Source organism: Colletes latitarsis, chromosome 8 (genome assembly GCF_051014445.1).
Source record: "Colletes latitarsis isolate SP2378_abdomen chromosome 8, iyColLati1, whole genome shotgun sequence".
NCBI classification, from domain to species: domain Eukaryota; kingdom Metazoa; phylum Arthropoda; class Insecta; order Hymenoptera; family Colletidae; genus Colletes; species Colletes latitarsis.
The window spans coordinates 24,714,324-24,732,267 of record NC_135141.1 but is presented as its reverse complement, the minus strand read 5'-3'; the positions used below and the strand labels follow the sequence as shown (position 1 = coordinate 24,732,267).

At 43.4% G+C, this 17,944-nt stretch overlaps 3 protein-coding genes and 3 non-coding genes across 7 annotated transcripts; 5 read left to right on the top strand and 1 right to left on the bottom strand.

Moving 5' to 3' along the window:
- The first annotated feature begins 2,907 nt into the window (after positions 1-2,907).
- LOC143345192 (U6 spliceosomal RNA) lies at positions 2,908-3,014 on the top strand. Its single transcript, XR_013080214.1, has one exon. It is a non-coding gene; the product is annotated as a U6 spliceosomal RNA (small nuclear RNA).
- A 689-nt stretch (positions 3,015-3,703) lies between these two features.
- Positions 3,704-3,810, top strand: LOC143345193 (U6 spliceosomal RNA). The gene has a single exon (XR_013080215.1). It is a non-coding gene; the product is annotated as a U6 spliceosomal RNA (small nuclear RNA).
- Positions 3,811-6,371: 2,561 nt separating this feature from the next.
- LOC143344802 (uncharacterized) lies at positions 6,372-9,447 on the top strand. 2 transcript variants are annotated; one of them, XM_076771242.1, is made up of 3 exons: positions 6,372-6,778; positions 7,775-8,102; positions 8,412-9,447. In XM_076771242.1, exons 1-3 carry the CDS (start codon positions 6,709-6,711, stop codon positions 8,680-8,682), a joined length of 669 nt encoding a protein of 222 aa, XP_076627357.1. In that variant the 5' UTR covers positions 6,372-6,708; the 3' UTR covers positions 8,683-9,447. The 2 variants fall into 2 exon arrangements, with proteins under 2 accessions (XP_076627357.1, XP_076627356.1); XM_076771241.1 differs by having other exon boundaries at positions 7,772-8,102.
- Positions 9,448-13,361: 3,914 nt separating this feature from the next.
- On the bottom strand, positions 13,362-13,434 carry Trnam-cau (transfer RNA methionine (anticodon CAU)). Its single transcript has one exon. It is a non-coding gene; the product is annotated as a tRNA-Met (tRNA).
- A 260-nt stretch (positions 13,435-13,694) lies between these two features.
- Positions 13,695-16,115, top strand: LOC143344800 (zinc finger CCCH-type with G patch domain-containing protein). The gene is made up of 9 exons (XM_076771239.1): positions 13,695-13,908; positions 14,008-14,220; positions 14,308-14,388; positions 14,456-14,596; positions 14,678-14,820; positions 14,900-15,078; positions 15,153-15,422; positions 15,498-15,677; positions 15,755-16,115. The coding sequence occupies exons 1-9, from the start codon at positions 13,858-13,860 to the stop codon at positions 16,051-16,053; spliced, it is 1,557 nt and encodes a 518-aa protein (XP_076627354.1). The 5' UTR covers positions 13,695-13,857; the 3' UTR covers positions 16,054-16,115.
- A 124-nt stretch (positions 16,116-16,239) lies between these two features.
- LOC143344801 (box C/D snoRNA protein 1) lies at positions 16,240-17,926 on the top strand. The gene is made up of 7 exons (XM_076771240.1): positions 16,240-16,269; positions 16,380-16,561; positions 16,656-16,747; positions 16,815-16,993; positions 17,072-17,269; positions 17,346-17,470; positions 17,540-17,926. Exons 1-7 carry the CDS (start codon positions 16,250-16,252, stop codon positions 17,776-17,778), a joined length of 1,035 nt encoding a protein of 344 aa, XP_076627355.1. The 5' UTR covers positions 16,240-16,249; the 3' UTR covers positions 17,779-17,926.
- Positions 17,927-17,944: the final 18 nt, after the last annotated feature.

Genomic DNA, 17,944 nt, shown 5'->3' with positions numbered 1-17,944 from the left:
CGTGACTCTTCGTCCATCATCAGCCATATTTTCATAGATGCATTTCATAGGATATGACAAGGAATACTGGTATGGCAGTGTCAACTTTTAAATATTTTAGTTTACTCCTTTCCTCTTGGATTTGTAATATAGAATATTCTGATATTATAATCACACCCTATTCAACTTTTGTTAATAAAGCAATGGAAGAGGCACTTCACCCTGACACGATCGAATAATTCTGAGATCACGATTATCGGGCAATTCAGACTAGTTGCCTATCTTTTGATACGCGAAATTAATGACCGATTTAAGAGCTACCGCGAGAATTCACGGATTATTAATTCGTCACTTGTATGAAAGGCCGCGCAGAGGGGTGGATTTTTCTTCGTTTAATACGATGATTCTTCCTCCCGATGGGACCGTCATTCTTCGTCGTCGCGCGAGAAAAATTCTCGTTTAATTCCTCGACGAGAGCCGCGGATGTTTCCGTCAAATCTCGTTAGAACGAGAAACGGGGGACGATCTGCGTCGTCTCGCCGTGCTCCGAGCATTACTGTAACGTAAACGAGCCAATCAGCCCGGCTTTGTAGCGGCAATCATCCCTTGATTATACGGCACTTAGCTCGAAAACAGGGTCGCGGCTCTATCGGACGATCGGTTTCGTCTTTGACAAAACACGAGGGGGAGCGGATAAATCGCGCTGGAACGAATTCCCCGGAATAACTCGCACGCAAACCTAACCGGTGTCGTTCAAAGCGAAATCAAATTCTTCGCGGGCGAATGACTCATTCCTATTCGAACGTCTTTCTTTTTGGTATTGTTCCAAACGAAATAAATTAAGTAACTGATATGGCCACTCGTAATAATTGCTAGAAGTATAAGTTATGATTAAGAACGATTCTATTTGGTTAAATTTACTTTCGAACTTTCCATTTTCTTTTTGTAGGATTGAATGGATCGCGTGGGCGTCGTTTCACGATTGAATAAAAATTGCGCGAATCCCGAGAAGGCATTTTCGATGAAATAAACGTTCCCGTGGATTGAAAAGATGAGCACTTTTGTGCCTGGCGGAATCGCCGCGGCGTTCGCCATGGAAACACGCGCGTCGAAACTCGAAAGTGGCCATGGGGTAAGAGTGCCTTGTACGAGGCACTGAAGAGTCTGCAGTTATAGGAGGCGAACAAACAGGGCCGCCTTTCAATCGTAATTGGAACCGCGGGAGCCTGACCAACGTCCGTGTTCAAGCACTCTTTTTCCCATAACCATCATTCTTCGAGAGTGTCTCCTCCTCTGCACGGAAGAAGAAGCACAATAGGCTGTATATCCAGCCAGGGGGTTGCTACCGAATTTTCATGAACGAGCTCTTCGTGATTGTTTCTACTTTTCAGGGATCCGACGCGACGCGTCTTAACGAACTCTGACCTCCGGAAAGGATTTGGAAAAATTGGAGTTCTAATTTGGACGTCAACGACATTTGGAACAATGTTCTCTGACGAGAAATTGGTTTATCGAGAGAAAGAGAGAGAGAGTATTCTCGCGAGCGTTTAACGCGGAAAAACGTGAGTAAATCGACGGGATTATAATTATTTTTCTTTACGCGTCTCCGAAACGACGCGCCTTGACGTCTCGAAAGCGTCGCGGGGTCGTCGTTAGCGGGAGGATCGCGGAATAGAGAAAAGACAAAGTATAGAAACGATAAGAAGCAACCGAAAGGGAAAATATAAATGAATGCCGGTACATTCAACGAGAAACGAGAACGTATACATCCGGGACCTTTTGCTCTGTTTAACCCGTGAACTCGTAGCAATGGACTAAGCAGATACAACCCTCGCGTTTCTCATCTTCCCTTTTATTCGCCACGTTTTTTTTTTTTTACCCTCCCCCTCGAGAAGAAAACATTGCGCGAACGACTTTGTACCCTTTGGTTCGAAAAACTTTTGAATCAACAAACGCTTTCGAGCAAAAGAAGAGAGAGAGAGAAAAGAGAATATAAAGAATATTCGATCGCGGATAAAGAATTCATCGGCGGTAGGAAAAAAAAGAAATTCGATATCAGGAATATCGAACCGCGATTGTTAGTCGCTGTAAACAGAATCGTTCTTTTCGATCGCACCTCTTTTATTTCCCGATGGAAAACGAGCAGGCTACCCCCTCGTTTTTCGCGAATACGGCACTGGACGATGCTGCTCCGCGCAGAATATTCAGATCGACAGTTATATTCACACGCGTGGTCGCACCTCAATAGATTTTGCTTTTGCCGCGATTGTTAACGATTTCGAAGCCCTTGTGGCATCGCGGTTTTGATCCCTCCTCCTCCTACTCGTTCCTCCTCTTCCTCTTCCTCTTCGCCTCGCGAACCTCCCTTCAACTCTTACTGTTTTAAATCGCTCCACCGTGATATCCTCTCCACTGTTTTTTTTATCCGTATTTACCAATTCGTCTCGACTCGATCGACGACCGCGACTCTATTATTGATAATCATTCAGACTCTGGGAGCTCGCGGTAGATCGAACTTCGTTCGTCTCGTTCCATCGAACCAGATTCGCGTCCCTCCTGTCGAGGAAAAACCGTTTCTTTGAATAATTACGACCCTTTGTTACTCCCGGTGCACCTAAGATTCTGTGGAAAATAATCCGAATGGGGAGATCTCACGATAAGCGTGTTCATATTAACTGTATGGAACTTAAAATCGAAGATAACATAACAGACATTAGATAGGAGTTGAGCTTCGAAAGATATAGGTATTTAAGATGTATTGATATTCTAATCTCTGATTGTGAGTGCCTAACTATAGCTTACACATGTATGTCTGTATACATATTATATGTCTGATATAGTTTAGGGTCACTAGATGGCCTACGTTTCTCGCAAGCGCTCTAGTGGCTCCCCTTTTGTATATATACAACCTCGAACGGAGGTACGAATGTACTTGCTTCGGCAGTACATATACTAAAATTGGAACGATACAGAGAAGATTAGCATGGCCCCTGCGCAAGGATGACACGCAAAATCGTGAAGCGTTCCACATTTTTTGCAATAATTTCTATTCTATTTATTTTCTATGAATTTCTTTTCCTATGATCGGTAAAATAGACATCTTTAGGGGATACGATAAATACTTATATATTTACCACATGTTTTTTAAATAGTGTTTCTAATAAGTTTTTTATTGAAAGAGTATTAATTTATCCAGAAAATATCAACGGCTAAGTCGTGTGGTAGAGTGAATTGTGTTAGAGCGCTATAGGTCGGAATCTACATGACCTATGGTTAACAACTTATAAATAATTTAATCTCTTCGAGGACAAATTATTTTTAATCGCTAGCTTCTACTACATATAAGTGATAGACGTATGAGTAAAATAGGCAATCAAATCTAAATAATTATATAACATTAAAAAGTAGAACCGCTTTCTAATCTTGCGCCTACGTTGCTATATCGTTTAGAGAATTTAATTGTTAATATTTATTAATAATTTCTGTGGTTAGTATTTTCATGTTATGCAACAATTTAAAATAACTTCAAAACTAAACGTGTGCGCATGGGCCAGTCCACCTGATCAGGTAAGACTTTCAAAATGGCGGTTACCTCGCATCATAGGTGCGTCACAAGGTTAGTATGTTCTAGTGCCGGAAGATGGCATATTGGAGCAAGTTTTTCTCGCAAGTGTTTCTGAGGGCCTTCTTTTCTATATATACAGACTCGAACGGAGGTACAAATGTACTTGCTTCGGCAGTACATATACTAAAATTGGAACGATACAGAGAAGATTAGCATGGCCCCTGCGCAAGGATGACACGCAAAATCGTGAAGCGTTCCACATTTTTTGCCTGTTTCTGTAATACATTTACATCAATAATATAGCGTTTGCATTATTTTTTTTTTATTCCTAGCGATATCTCGTAGATCCTTGTATATAATCTACGCGGTAATTACGCGTTACTTGTTTAGAATATCTAGATACGCGGTGGATAAGAGTAATTGAACGCGTTTCTGTCGCTAATTCATGATCGTCCCCTATACTCCCGCGGTATAGAAAGGAGATTCACCCCCGTAGTCGAATCCTATTTGTCCATCGCACCCGGAGGTGGCTGTATCGAGTCGAAATTTCGTGTCCCACGGGGGAGCAAATATCACAAATTACCGATAACAATCATCCGTCGAGGGGGATGATTTCCAGGCAATTCGCGCCCAACCCTCCGGCCTAATTTCCATTGATTCGATTCCGGGTAAATCCCGACAGATGCGATCAGCAGCGTCGAAATTCGCCTGTACCAAATTCTGCATCTTCGCGTTTCTATTCATCGAGAATCAAAACCAAGAATACATTCGAGCAATCTCTCTTTCCAGATGGAGCGAAAAGACAGCGATCCGAGGAGGAGTCCCGACGTAATCCGCGATTTGATATTCAGTAATTGACACCTTTGAAAAGGTATCGAGACCCTTGATTCTAATTGGATTGGACACGAAATAACGAGCGCGGCGACGACGACGACGGGGAACGCGCGTGCCGCGTCGAAAATTGTTCCTCCCCCGAAGAGGAACGTTCTTTCGTCGAAGTTATCGGGATTGTCTTTGTTTTCGCGACTCGACGGCACTCAATTTATTCCGTCTTCATGCATTTATTCCACCGTTTGCGCGGCACCGAGGCCCTTTTCCAGCGAGCACGAAGAAGACGCCGGGCCGCTTTGCTGCCCCTTGAATTAATCCCCTGCATACGTTAATCCTAATGAATTCACAAACGCGCCCCGTCGTGTCCGACTCTGGGGGTACGCCGACGAGGGGTTCCGCTTACAGGTGCCAGCACGCAAACTCGAGGCCACGAGGCGAGCCATTAAAATACCACCCCACATCGCCGTATCCACACGGACGCTCGTTTCCTCTCTCTGCACACCCGCGCAAGGTCCGCGCATTTTATGCGACGCCACGCGGTATCGCGTTGCCGAAAATTCCACGAACAACCCCCGTCTCGAGGCGATCGATAGCGTAAATATTTATTTATTCGTTCACACGGGTTCGAAACTCCGGAAAAACGAGACCAACGGTCATTGCATCGTCTTTATAATATTTACTTGTTGAGATTCAACGATATCGTAAACGTATGAACGAACTTGAAACGATGATCGCTAGAATATCTCTGCAAGAAAGAATGTTCACGCCTTTTTCGACGTTTCACCGATGTCGCGGGGTATCGAGCGAACCGATAAAAGCAAACATCGAAGGATAATTCAGGCAATTCGTTAATTAAGCAACGCAGAAAAGAAGATCTCGGGGTCAGCGAACTGGATCGCGTTCGTCCCGTTTTTATTCTGGATCGTCGAAAGTTCAGCGCGGCTGATTTTACGGAACGGGAAATATTTAGGTATAGAAAGCAGGGAATACGCGCGCAGAGCCATAGAGTCGCGCGAATGCTCCCGGAAGATAAGTAGCGACGCGATGAATAGACTAACGGGGCGCTGCGAAACCCCGGTACGGAGAAAAGGGGCTGAGAAGGGGGTTGCAGGCGGTGTCGAGGATTGGTGGTTTCATGCATCATGCATATTTACGCTCACATACTAGCCGCGCAAGATGACGGAGCGGCCCCCGGCGAGTGTTCCACAAATTGCGAGGACCGTATTTATGCAAATGCTCGCGCGTTCGCGGCGTTCCTCGCGCCACTTTCCCGCCGCTGTGTTCCCATCCGCCTGAAATTGACTTCGTTAGAGTCTAGTCTGTACGCGTTCCAAAAAAAAAGAAAAAAAACCATCCGTCGTCTAGCGAAGAGATTCCAAGAAATAATGTATTTCGAAGCGTTCGGATATTCTCTTCGCGCCGTTTGCCGGTGACTCGCGGCGCGGAAAAGTCGAAACCGCAAAAGAGACCGCGTAGAACGCGGGAGGAACGGCGGTTAAACCGCCCCCCGGGGGGGAGAACAATCTCGATATCACGGCGGGCGACTGTACCCGGCATATTCTCTCTATACTCCGGAGAAACGTTTCACATCCAATTTGTTCCTCTCGTTTCGCGGTAATCGCTCGCCAATGACTTTTCTCTCTCTCTCTTGTCTCCCACCCCCGGTTCGGTTGCACGGAACTCGATGCTCGCGAACCACGTACGCTTCTCGAAGCGTGCACCGAAATCCCGCTAGCCTCGAATTCCCGCTGTACTTGAGCCGCGTCTCCGTTAGGGGTTGCTGCCAGAGCCAACCCCCTTTCGCGCAGGCCGCTTTCGCCCGACCAATGGCGTCGAGCAGTCGGCGCTTTCCACCCTTCGTTGGCAAGTTAACGCGACCAATGGATGAACCGACAGCCACGCGGAGTGGGGGTGGCATGGCGCTTCTACCCCCAAAATGGCTGCGAAATCGCGCGGGCATTAGGCAGCCCGTTCAAAATAAACGGGCGGATTAATTGGAGCGGGGTGGCGCGGTGCAACCCCTGGCCTAACTCGCGTGGTAACGCTTCCACCGCCCCCTCTCGTCTCGGGGGTGGTTCGGCAACGTGCGATCGACGACGACGACGACGTCTATACCAGGCTCGGATAGGCACATCCGGTCATCCCCCGTGATCCTCGGTGACGCAGAACGACGCTGGGCGTCCGCACGTTAGCATGAAACTCGAGTCCGTTGCTGAGGTGTTCTCGCGCCGATTTCTACGTTCCGTTCAGTTGGTACGCGCGATCCGGTTCGTTTGAGGAATTTGCTGGCCTACGGTTCCGTCGGTTGGTTCTTGTTCGACGAGAGGAGTACGATGATGCAAGAGCACAAGTCGTTTCTTATAAGGGATCTTCTGGGTGACGTTCTGTCCGAGAGGGTGCATGGTAAGTCAATGACGTTTCCTTGACTCGTGGCACTCTGTGTACCGTGCGTTGCTGGCTAGTTGGCGATTTATAGGCAATAAGATTGTTTATAGACGCTGCAATTATCGATTAAAAGGCGAGTCTATTTCGCTGCAACCGGTTGGACCAACCAATTATTCGATCGTCAACTTACGAGCAACGCACAGTAGGCGCGTTTGACATTTGTTGAGTCTTTAAGAAGTAATCGATGTCAGAACATTATTTTATGAGAAAAGATTCAAGCTATGCTTCCGTCTACCCCTTGTGAGAAAGCACCATGCTCAGTGAGATTAAAAAGTCAAAAAATCGGGACATTTATCGGACGAGAAGGCAGTCGCGTGGCTTGTCACCGGGATCCTCGTTACGGGGTGCCCCCGCGGCGCGGTTCTATTATTTTTAGTCGGAATTCGCTGGCCCCGGGGCGTCGAGGGCTCGCAACAGGGTGGTACCCCATTAACGACGATCCTACAGATGGCTCGAACTGCGGAAGGATTCGTTAGCGCTCGTTAGAGCGAATTTTCGTCGTCGATTATCGCGTCCCCCTGAGCCTAGCCGCCTTTATTGGCTAAACGGGATTCTGGACAAGCGTTCCCGTAATTGAGATCGTTTAACATAAACCAGAGACGATCGAAATCGATCGGGAACGCGTTTGCATTGTTCGGATAATCGACTTTGACGAGGAATCGGTCGGACGGTGGGAAATTGGATTGGACTTATCCCCGAACTCTGATTAGCTACCAACTGACGTTAAACCTCGATTCGTCCTGCATATTCGTTATTTTAATTGCTCCCTACGATTGTTGAGTTAACTGGATCTTGTTAGGGCGAAGACACCTAAGTTTCTACGTAGAATTCGTGGAACAGATAAGTTTGGATCCTCCAGCAACACTTTTCCTCACAGTAGCAACGTTCTCTTTATATCCTAAAAGAAAATCTCAATTTCGTGACTTCGAACTAACCAGCTGCTTGTTTCAGAAGACTCGGAGGACGATTCGGCCGTTCATTCGGACTCCGAGGACACGATCGACCCTGGAAGTAGCCCGTGCACGCGGCTAGAGAGTCCTCCGCCAGCCTTGTCGCCGTCGCCGGTGGCAGCGACTTCCGGCAAGTCCTGCGGCACGACCAGCGGTCCTCCAAGCGGCAGGAAGCCCAGGAGAAGACGAACGGCGTTCACTCACGCCCAGCTCGCTTACCTGGAACGGAAATTTCGCTGTCAGAAGTATCTGAGCGTCGCAGACCGCAGCGACGTCGCCGACGCGCTTTCACTCTCGGAAACCCAGGTCAAGACTTGGTACCAAAACAGAAGGTCATTATTTCTCTCGTTCTTAACGATCGTACCCCTCCGTTCCTCCAGTTTCTTCATTAACCCTTAAGTGGACAAATTTGTAAATGGAAATCAACTTTTAAAAAGCAATGAACTAATGGAGGTCAATGTAATGGATTAAAAATCCATTCGTTTAGACGATTTTCGTAACCAAACCTTACTTTCTCTACGGATGTCCGACGATTAATAACAAAATCTTGTTGAGAACGTTAAAGTAACGCAACGCTTTAGATAGAAATTGAATGGTTTCGAGAGGGACATGTTTACAATGGCGGAAACGTTTGATTGCAGAACCAAGTGGAAACGACAGAACCAACTGAGACTGGAACAGCTCCGACACCAGGCGACGGTGGAGAAGGAGCTGCTGGTTCGAGGCGTGGGTCTCCATCACGGTAGCATAGATGCCTACTGTCCACCTTACAACGCTCAGACCCAGACCCAGAGCCATCCGCCTCCGCCGCCGCCGCCTCCGGCGCCGTCCTCTGCCTCGACGGCCGCGTTCCTCTCCACCGCGGCCGCCCTGTTCCGGAACGTGACCTACGTCCACGGATGTCCACTCTAACCCGGCCGATCGCCGCGGTTCCAGGATCGTGTCTGCTTCCCGGCCGCCGGCGTCGGCAGCCCTCCTCCCTCGGAAGAGTCCTCGACGATGGCTCTTCCCAGATCAGCGCGACCACGGATTCTCGAGATCGTGAGTCGCTACTGTTCACAGCGATTTCTGAACCTTTGCACCGGATTGTCCGTCGCCCGTCTCGTCGCCACGCTGTGCGGAACGTCCTGGTGCAAGGGGTCAGGGGCCGCCATTGTGCGGTGAAGTGCGCGAACGAACGACGCGGATTTCCGTATCGCGGGACTCTCGGGCCCTTGAAACCCCGGACTCCATCTTGGAATTGTTTCTCATGTTCACCCCCGCATGCGAGACAGTGTAAATATGTAATTACGAAGTTGGTCGGTAGTCGTAGCCGGTTTGTTATCGCCTCCGACGCGGAAAGGGAATACGGAACCAAGTATCGCGACGATTAAGGTCTTTACTGCCGGTTTTTTTCTTTTTCTTCATACGAAACCCCGTCAGAGGAGCGCAAAGTCTAGTCGAGTCGATAGCGAGACGAGTTTTCGTAGCTGTGTTATAGAATCTTAGGCAATCGTAATTGGAACAAGGAGGATAAACGTTTATTAAGATTTGTGCAATGCCTCGACCACCAGCCACCCTTCACGGTCGATTTTCGTTTAGAGATTTAGTTCCTCACCGCTGATAATCGATCACCTTCGCCAACTAGTCGACGATCTATCGTCAACCGAAGAGTTCTTGTAGATAAATAAATTATTATCGAACAGAACAAGCAGTCTTGTGATTATTGAAGTAGACCTTTTAGAAACATCCTCCATCGCATATATCGATGGTACATTTACGTTTCGTATAGATATCGATCCAAAAAATGGTCGTTTCTTAGTTTCGCTGAACGGCAACAGCATAACGAGGCCCGTATCGAAAACAGCAACACTAATCCGCGCGCGACAATGGGCACGTGGCCAGGAACAGCGATCCGCGAGCCCCGAGCGGAAAGTAATTGGCTGAAACCGATACAAGTCGAGTGCCGGTGCCACTCGTGGCTGGAATTGGCTGGCGGATTTAATTGAACGGAATCGACGGGAAAGAGAAACAGAGAGAAACAGATTGCAGAGAAACGGCCGCGATTGTCGCGATGATTTCTCGCGGTTGCTGCCGCTGCTGCGGGCGAACTCGCGTTAATTGGAGGAGGAGGGAGATGAGCGAAGAAGAGGACGAGAAGTGTACGATCTCTTTACACGGATGATTAGACGACATTACGCGAGACACCGAACGATCCCTGATAACGATGTCGTTAATCGCTTTCCTTTATGTCCGTCCTCCTCCGACGCGAGGAGTAGAAAACTCGAGGGACACGTACGATTGAATTTCTCTAAAAAAATTCGATCGACCATACGAGTGTCTCGCCAATATTTAGGCGGCCTGAAACGATAGCGGGAGACAGTTGCACACCAATTCTCACTAACAAAAACGTTTACGCTGGTGTTTAATGGAGACTAGTTTTGTTCGATATTCGTTTCCCGACGAGAAAAGGCGCGGGGACGCAAGAAGGAGAGGCGAGATTCCTTTCAGACGGACCCCGCGCGTCTGGTCCTCGAATAATAAAAAAGACCAGATACGTGTTGCCGAGCGTGAAATCACGCGAGCGAAGGAAAAGTTCTTGCGACCCTCGTTCTTTCTTTATTTCCTTTTCTGTATCTCCGCTCGAGCACGCCGCGACCGCGGAGGAAACGAGCGATCCCTCGCGCGTAATTACTTCGCCATAATGAATCGCATATTATTCGTGATAATCTCCCGTCACTCGAGCATTGTCCTCGTCGTCGTTCCTCGCCTCCTTACTCGCTTCCAATTCCGCCTTTTAACGCGTTCTTAACTCCGCGACCTTCGACATCCTGCGTCCCCCGCGAATTTTAATCATGATTTTTACATCCATGTTTCTCATGAAATTAACAGAGCTAAGGTTAAACAGTTTCTACGCAGCTACAACTGTCTTGTCGAGACGTACAAAAGGAACATGCTAAACTTTGAAGCACGAAAGCCAGCAAATGGAATAAGTAGTTACATATCGATGGAACGGGATCGCGTATCCCGTGCATTCGAGTGCGCTTTGATCGTGTAAACGTCCGCATTTTACTCGTCAATGACTTGCTCTATTCCAATCAGCAGCCATTCTCCGTGGAAACGGGCGGCGATCGATGATCCCCCGGTGGATCCCAGGCCAAGAGTCAGGGACTCGAGCGAGATATCCTGGGAGAGAAGTGGCGTCGCGTGTACTCGGCCACGTGCGTATTGTCGTCGAGCGAACAACCGTGTACGCGCGTGCATACGTGCGTAAGTCGTGTTGGCACTTGGACACGCGCTTCTTATCCCTCTTCGGTTTGCGATGCGCGTCTCTCCCCCTTATCCTGCGGAGAGCGTCGTCGTTAAATACTTCACGGGGTGCTTGCGCGCATACGTTGCCCGCTGAACCTTCGAAATCGGTAACCCATTGAAACCTAAAACAATAGACGAATTCAGGCATTTTTTCTGGGAGGCGTTTGAATTTCTATATTTTTGGAAGAAACCATTTGAAGAGAGACCAACCAGCCCCGTCAAAGGGAAATCGGGGGGCGGTCGCTGATTCCCCGGACAATCAAGGACGGTCGAGAAGGGATGAGGCCGAAGAAAGACAAGCTCCGTACATGTTTCTAATTCTTCAGAAGGTAAAAAAAAGCGGCGGAGTAATTGCTGGAGAAACTGTAAGAGAGGAGAGGTAGCGAGCGATGGCTGACTGCACGATGGTAGCGAAAAGAGATCGCGGCTCCGTTGGTGGAAGGCAAAAAGCAGAGGTAAAAGGAGGAAGTAGGGTGGGCCGCGGAGGGAAAAGATGGAATCGCGAGAAGGAAGGGCGTAAGCGAGTCAGAGCGTTCCAAAGAGGAACGGAGAGAGAGGCGAGAGTGGAGGGCGCAAGGTGCAGGGGTGCACGAGGGCAGGGCCGAGTGTAACGAAGCTCCGACTTTTTAATTGGAATATATTCAGAAAGCGGAACGCCTTTTCATCGCGGGACTCGATGCACTGAATACAGCCTGAATCAACGCGGAATCAACCGCGCTTGCAACGAGCCTGCTGTGCACCTGCAAACCGGGCCGCGTCTCTGCATTTATACGTAACGGATGCATAGCGGCCGCATAAAATAACCCGCGAAAAACGCGGTTCCGCCTGCCCTCTCCCTCCTCATCGCCGCGCAACCTTCTCCTCTCCCTTTTCTCTCATTTTCTGCCACGGCTCGCCGACATCCACGGACGTATAATCACCCTGAAAATACGATAAGTGCGAGCAGACCGGAGATTCGCCAAGAGGTTCGCTTACATCGCGGTCTGCCCGCCCGACGATCCTATCCGTGCGCGCGACTCTGTCATTCATCGTACGGATATTATTTATTCCCGTGAAACTCATTCTTTCCTCCCTCAGAGGCTTCTGCTTTAATCCTTTCGGCGTTGAATACTTTTGACGGAAGTGTCGCTATCGCCTACGCCTCCAGACGCTGAACGAACCTAACAGAGAGAAATCACGACGCTGAATTTCTGATCCCAAATAACTAAAACTAACGGTGCCCGGTTTCGGGTGTCGCTGGCTTATTTGCGAGATATTATACTTTGAAATCGCGATAAATATTGTACAATTAAAACGCAGCTCGAAAACAGAATAATACTTGTTATCCATCGATAGCTACACACAAGTTGCAACCGTTTGCATTTAAGTGGCCTCATTAGGAGTACGCGAACAACTGTTTCTAAACTCGAGTGGCCTCTCTGCGAATGCATGCTCTGTTTACATTTCTTCAATTGTTTCGAAGATCACTATAGCAGTATTGTTCAGTGCCTGGTTCCTCTTCCGTTCCTGTAAGATTAAATAATATAAATTAGTTAAACTTTACTTTACGCGAATGCTTAACCCTTTGACTACTAAAAGCGCCTATAGACGCTCAGTCAATCGGTCGACTGTGTGCGTTCAACGTGCGTGTTGTTCAAGGCGAAAAAAAGTTTTCCGCACGCGACTTACGCTCGCGTCAAAATCGACCGTAGTCAAAGGATTAATGGCCAGGTATTAGTATACTTATCTTTTAAAGTAGTCAGATGCATAAAAAGAACTGTGCGTTACGTTCTTTTCGCTCGTTGAGAACAGAATGTTTAAAATATCTCGGAAGCACGCGTCGTTTTCCGTAAATTTATTTCAGCGCAAGGGTCGCAACACCTATCTATCGCGGAAAGGTGGTAGCTATGGCAGCTTCAGTTTAATGGGCTGTTTGCTTGCAAATTGCGGTATCGCTAAAGGGCAGCAAACAATTCACAACTCGTTTTAACTTCCACATTTCAATTCCAAGAAGCTTCAAGTCCCTCCGGCGAGCGTTACATTTACATAATTGTCTCTTGCTCTCTTTCTCGTTCGTGAAATCCGTGCTTCTCTTCCTCTCCTGCGGTTTGTTTCCCGCCTCCACGATTTCTTCGCGATTCGCATTATTCTGGATCCTTTGTAGTTTATGGATCTAAAATAATTAATACTCGGGTTAGAACGACGAAGGAAATCAATTTGAATAAAATTCGTGAATTGTAGCGAGATCATTTGTTTATAGAGACATAAAATAGATCATGATCGTTGTTACACAATTTTATAGTTAATAAAAAAAAAAAATTTGCCCCGGGTGAGGATCGAACTCACGACCTTAAGATTATGAGACTTACGCGCTACCTACTGCGCTACCGAGGCGTTGGTATCCGTTGTCTTCTTTGAAATTAAATGGAAATCTTTCGTTAACAATGAATTTATGCTAAATAAAATATTATTATAAACACTACATTACAATCGTCAACATTCTATGTATAAAAAATATAATTAAATAGTTAAAATATAATATCTAAAACTCTGTTAAAGATGTCGCCACGTACTGGACTTCACCCCTTTAGTATTGGTATTGTGAATTGTATTCACACGTGGCTGTACATTAGTATGCGTAGGTGGAGGGGCAGTTTTCTTTGAGCACCGGTCTGCAATCTAATACCGCTGGTGCGATCGTTAAGCTGCACAAAACGGCGGAGTTTTCTAAATGTGAACTGTCAAAATAGCTTGTCGTGCAAATTGCCATTTCTTAGGGATTTGTTAATCGGTTCTTTTCATTGCAAACAGATCAACATGACAGACGCGGAAAGTTTAAGGGAAGCAATCGCACAATACGAACAGCAGGTACGGCAATCGTTTATACGAGAAAACAATATAACCTTAAGAACAATTATTACGTTTATGCTTAATTTATATACTTTAAACGCTTATCCGCAACGTTAGTTGACACAAGTTCAGTCAACCCTATCCACGACAGTATCAGGGGCCGACAGAGACAATTTATTAAGCTTGGAATCCGATATACAAGAACTAATTAATTTGACGAAAGAGAGCTTGCAAAGCGTCGAAACGGGTGACATAGGAAACGAATCGAAGACGGAAAGTTTAAATGACGAGGACGAAGATCCACTAGCAAAGGAATATACCTTGTTTAAGGTGATTCTTTTAATTTGGACTGTGCAAATAACTGGAAAGAATTTGAAAAGATGATTCCTTATATTGTTTTTGTTGTAAATTATTTAGGCGGAATTGGAGGAAGTCTCAAATGATTCTGAGAATAGTAAGCAGAATGAACAAGCCAAGGGAGCTTCAAACAATATAGAAGTCAGTACGCAAGTATTCTGTACGGCATAGCAATGACACAATTATACGGTGCAAGTTCATCTTATAGGAAGAATTGAAGCAGCTCGAAGGCATGAAATGTAGAGCCCCACATGGTAGCAGTTGGGGAGGTATTGGTTACCATAATGCTATGATATGCTCAGTTTATCAGAATGATGTTACAGAAATAAAGAATATGCAAGATATAAAGGTAAGAGAAAGTTAATTTAAATGTATCCCTCGAGAAAAGCTATTGAAATCTCAATAATTTTAATTGCCTTTGTTTATTTAGGTCAGAGTACTTTTCTTAAATCCAACACACAAAGAAATGCTTCCATGCCCCTATTATTTGAATGGAAAATGTAAATTTTCTGATCAGGATTGCAGATTTTCGCATGGTGAACTAGTACCATTATCTAGTATACAAGAATATAGGTAAATAAATCTATTGAAATTGACTGTCTAAAATGTAGATATGAATCAAGAAATATATATATGAAGCCCTTATTTGTAGGGAACCTGATTTTCAAAGTATAAAAATGGGTAGTAGAGTACTAACAAAACAAAAAAATGAATTGTGGCATAGATGCATCATCCTAAAATTACCAGAAAAAGATGGAGATGTTTTTCGTGTTAAATTTGAAGCAAGTGGTAACATTACTGAAACATGTTTGCAAGATATTTTGCCACTTGGTCAGTATTCTCTTAAATAATCATATATTTGAAGTCAGTGCTTTATATTTATATTACGGGGGCCATTGCTGTAGATGATGCAGACTTAGAAATGTCAGATACATCTGATGATACAGATAATGAAACTGATTCACTGGAATATTCTAAAGAAGAAGTAATTCACAAATCTCTCCTTACTTTGGAAAATAACGCAGCATTAGGAAATTGGGAGAAACATACACGTGGCATAGGTAGTAAACTAATGGCTCAAATGGGATACATAGTAGGTACTGGTCTGGGAAAGCATTCTGATGGTAGAATAGAACCAGTTGAAGCAACTGTATTACCTGCTGGTAAATCTTTAGGTATGACTTCCTATTATATGTACTATTATTTGTAATAGATAAAAATATATGCAGAATAAAAGTATTTGTTTTTAGATCACTGTATGGAATTGCGAGAAAATGCGGGTGGGGATAAAAATCTATTTTCCGTAGAACGTAGAATGCGGAAACAACAGCAGAAACTAGAACAACAAAGGGAAAGACAATATCAAAGAGTAAAACAACAAGAAAAGAAAAATATATTTAATTTCTTAAATACAACCTTGGGTAATAAATGTATGTCTAAGAATTGTGTGCACCCTACAGTGTTCACTTTAGGGTGTTTCATTAAATGTATAAATAATTGTTTATAGCTGAAAATGAAACGCAAACGAGTACCTCAAAAAACAAGAACGATCTCAAAACAGAATCGAATCGACAGTTGAATGTAGCAAGCTTTAAAATTGGGGAAAATATTTTGAGGTTAGAGAGAGAATCGTCCAAGTTAAAAGAATCATTAACAAGGCATACAAAGGGTAGTGTTCTCTATAATAACATTGTCACGAAGTATAATGAGAAGCAGAAAGAACTTGTTGATTTAAGAGCATCGGAAAAGAATATAGCTGCCGAACAAAATCAACGAAAGAACAGAGCAAAATTGTCTATATTTTGATGATCATTTCACTTTTATACAGTACATAAAAAGTACCTATGTATATAAAACAATATAAATAAAGAAACCTTAAAATTTGAAGTTGTTTAATTTCTCATATTTATTATTACCTTTTATTTCTAAGTTTCTGTAAAACAAATTTAACTTGCACTTCGTGTCTACACTCCCATGAAAATCATTTTAACGAATTGAAAACATGGCGATGTCCAATGAAAAGTATGATCATAATAGCAATTGTTTGATTGTTTTGTTATAACAAAATAAGAGTCATTTTTACTCAACTTTTTCATTGTGGGTATACAAACATAAAGTAACATTGTTTGCAGAATCGAAAATTGTGAAGTATGCGGTGCGAGTAAAGCAAAATACACGTGTCCAAAATGTGAGGTTAGGACTTGCTGTCTTCAATGTGTAAACATTCACAAAAAAGAATTAGCGTGTGATGGCATTCGAGATAAAACAAAATTCGTACCATTAAAATCATTTACAGACTTAGATATCTTAAGCGGTACGTTACATTAACTGTAACAGACTCCAATTAACTTTAATATATATATATGAATGCTCTTAAGGTTTTTAAAAGTATCATTACGATTTTGCAGATTATCGATTACTCGAAGAAGTTGGCAGATCGGTTGAACAATTAAAAAGAGATCCATTAAAAAGATGCACACGTCAAAATATTTTACCAATGGTTTGTTACAATTTTTGTGTTAATCTTTAAAAATATTATTATAATATAATAAACATTATGTTCATAGCATTTATCCAAACTCAAATCAGCTGCATTCAAAAAAGGAGTTAATTTAGAATTCATGCCACAAAATTTTAGTAGACACAAAAATAATACAACATTTTTAAATTGGAAAACTAATGAGTTATATTGGAGAATAGAATGGATTTTTCCACAAGCAGAACAAATAAAATGGACTACAGAAAGGTGGAACATATTTACATTTATATGATACATATATAATTTATAAGAAATTTGATTCATGTTACATTAGAATAATTACAGGGCTCTAGATACTACAAGATTATCAGCTCTTATAGAAGAAATTTTGGATCCTGTTAAGTCATTAGAAAATAAACATGACATAGAAGAGTTAAATTTAAGAATGCATTTAAATGATAGATTACAGTTTTATCAAGCAGCTAGTTTATCTGGAATAAAAGTTCTTTTAAAGGCTGAAAAGATTAAAAATTCAGAATCAAAGTAAGATCATTTAATGTTACATAATTTCATCAAATATAAGATACAAGATGTTAAATAACACATAAATATTTATTAGGTTTTATGAGTTAGACATTACACTTACCTTGAAAGAAAATCTAGAAAATAAAACTATCATAGAATTTCCAACAATATATATTGTCTTGAAAGACCATTTGGATATGTATGAAGTTGTAGATACTGGTATGTTACTTGTTTTTATTATTATTATTATGAATATTATGTTAGACAATAAATTAAACAATATTTTAGATAATGAAGATATGGAAGAGTTAGAAAGTAAATTTAATAACGGAAATATATTAAATAAGAGAAGACGAAAATATAATCAAATTAATACAAGAGAGGAGAAAAATTCAACTGTAAATTACTTTTTTAACTCCGAATTTTCGGAATCTGATGAAGAGAAAATGAATGATGATCGAAAAGCTAAACATTCATCTAATTTTAACATCCCAAACTACAATGAATTGGTTAAAATGGAACAATAAGGATATATGCAGAAAAACTGATGAGTAATTTTTATCAATTTAAACTAATAAATATTTGTATAAATTCAATTTTTTTATTGTAAATATAATACCTTAATAGGCTGATACAATTGAATTACATACAAATATAATAACATCACAAAATCAACTATAACACATTTTTATT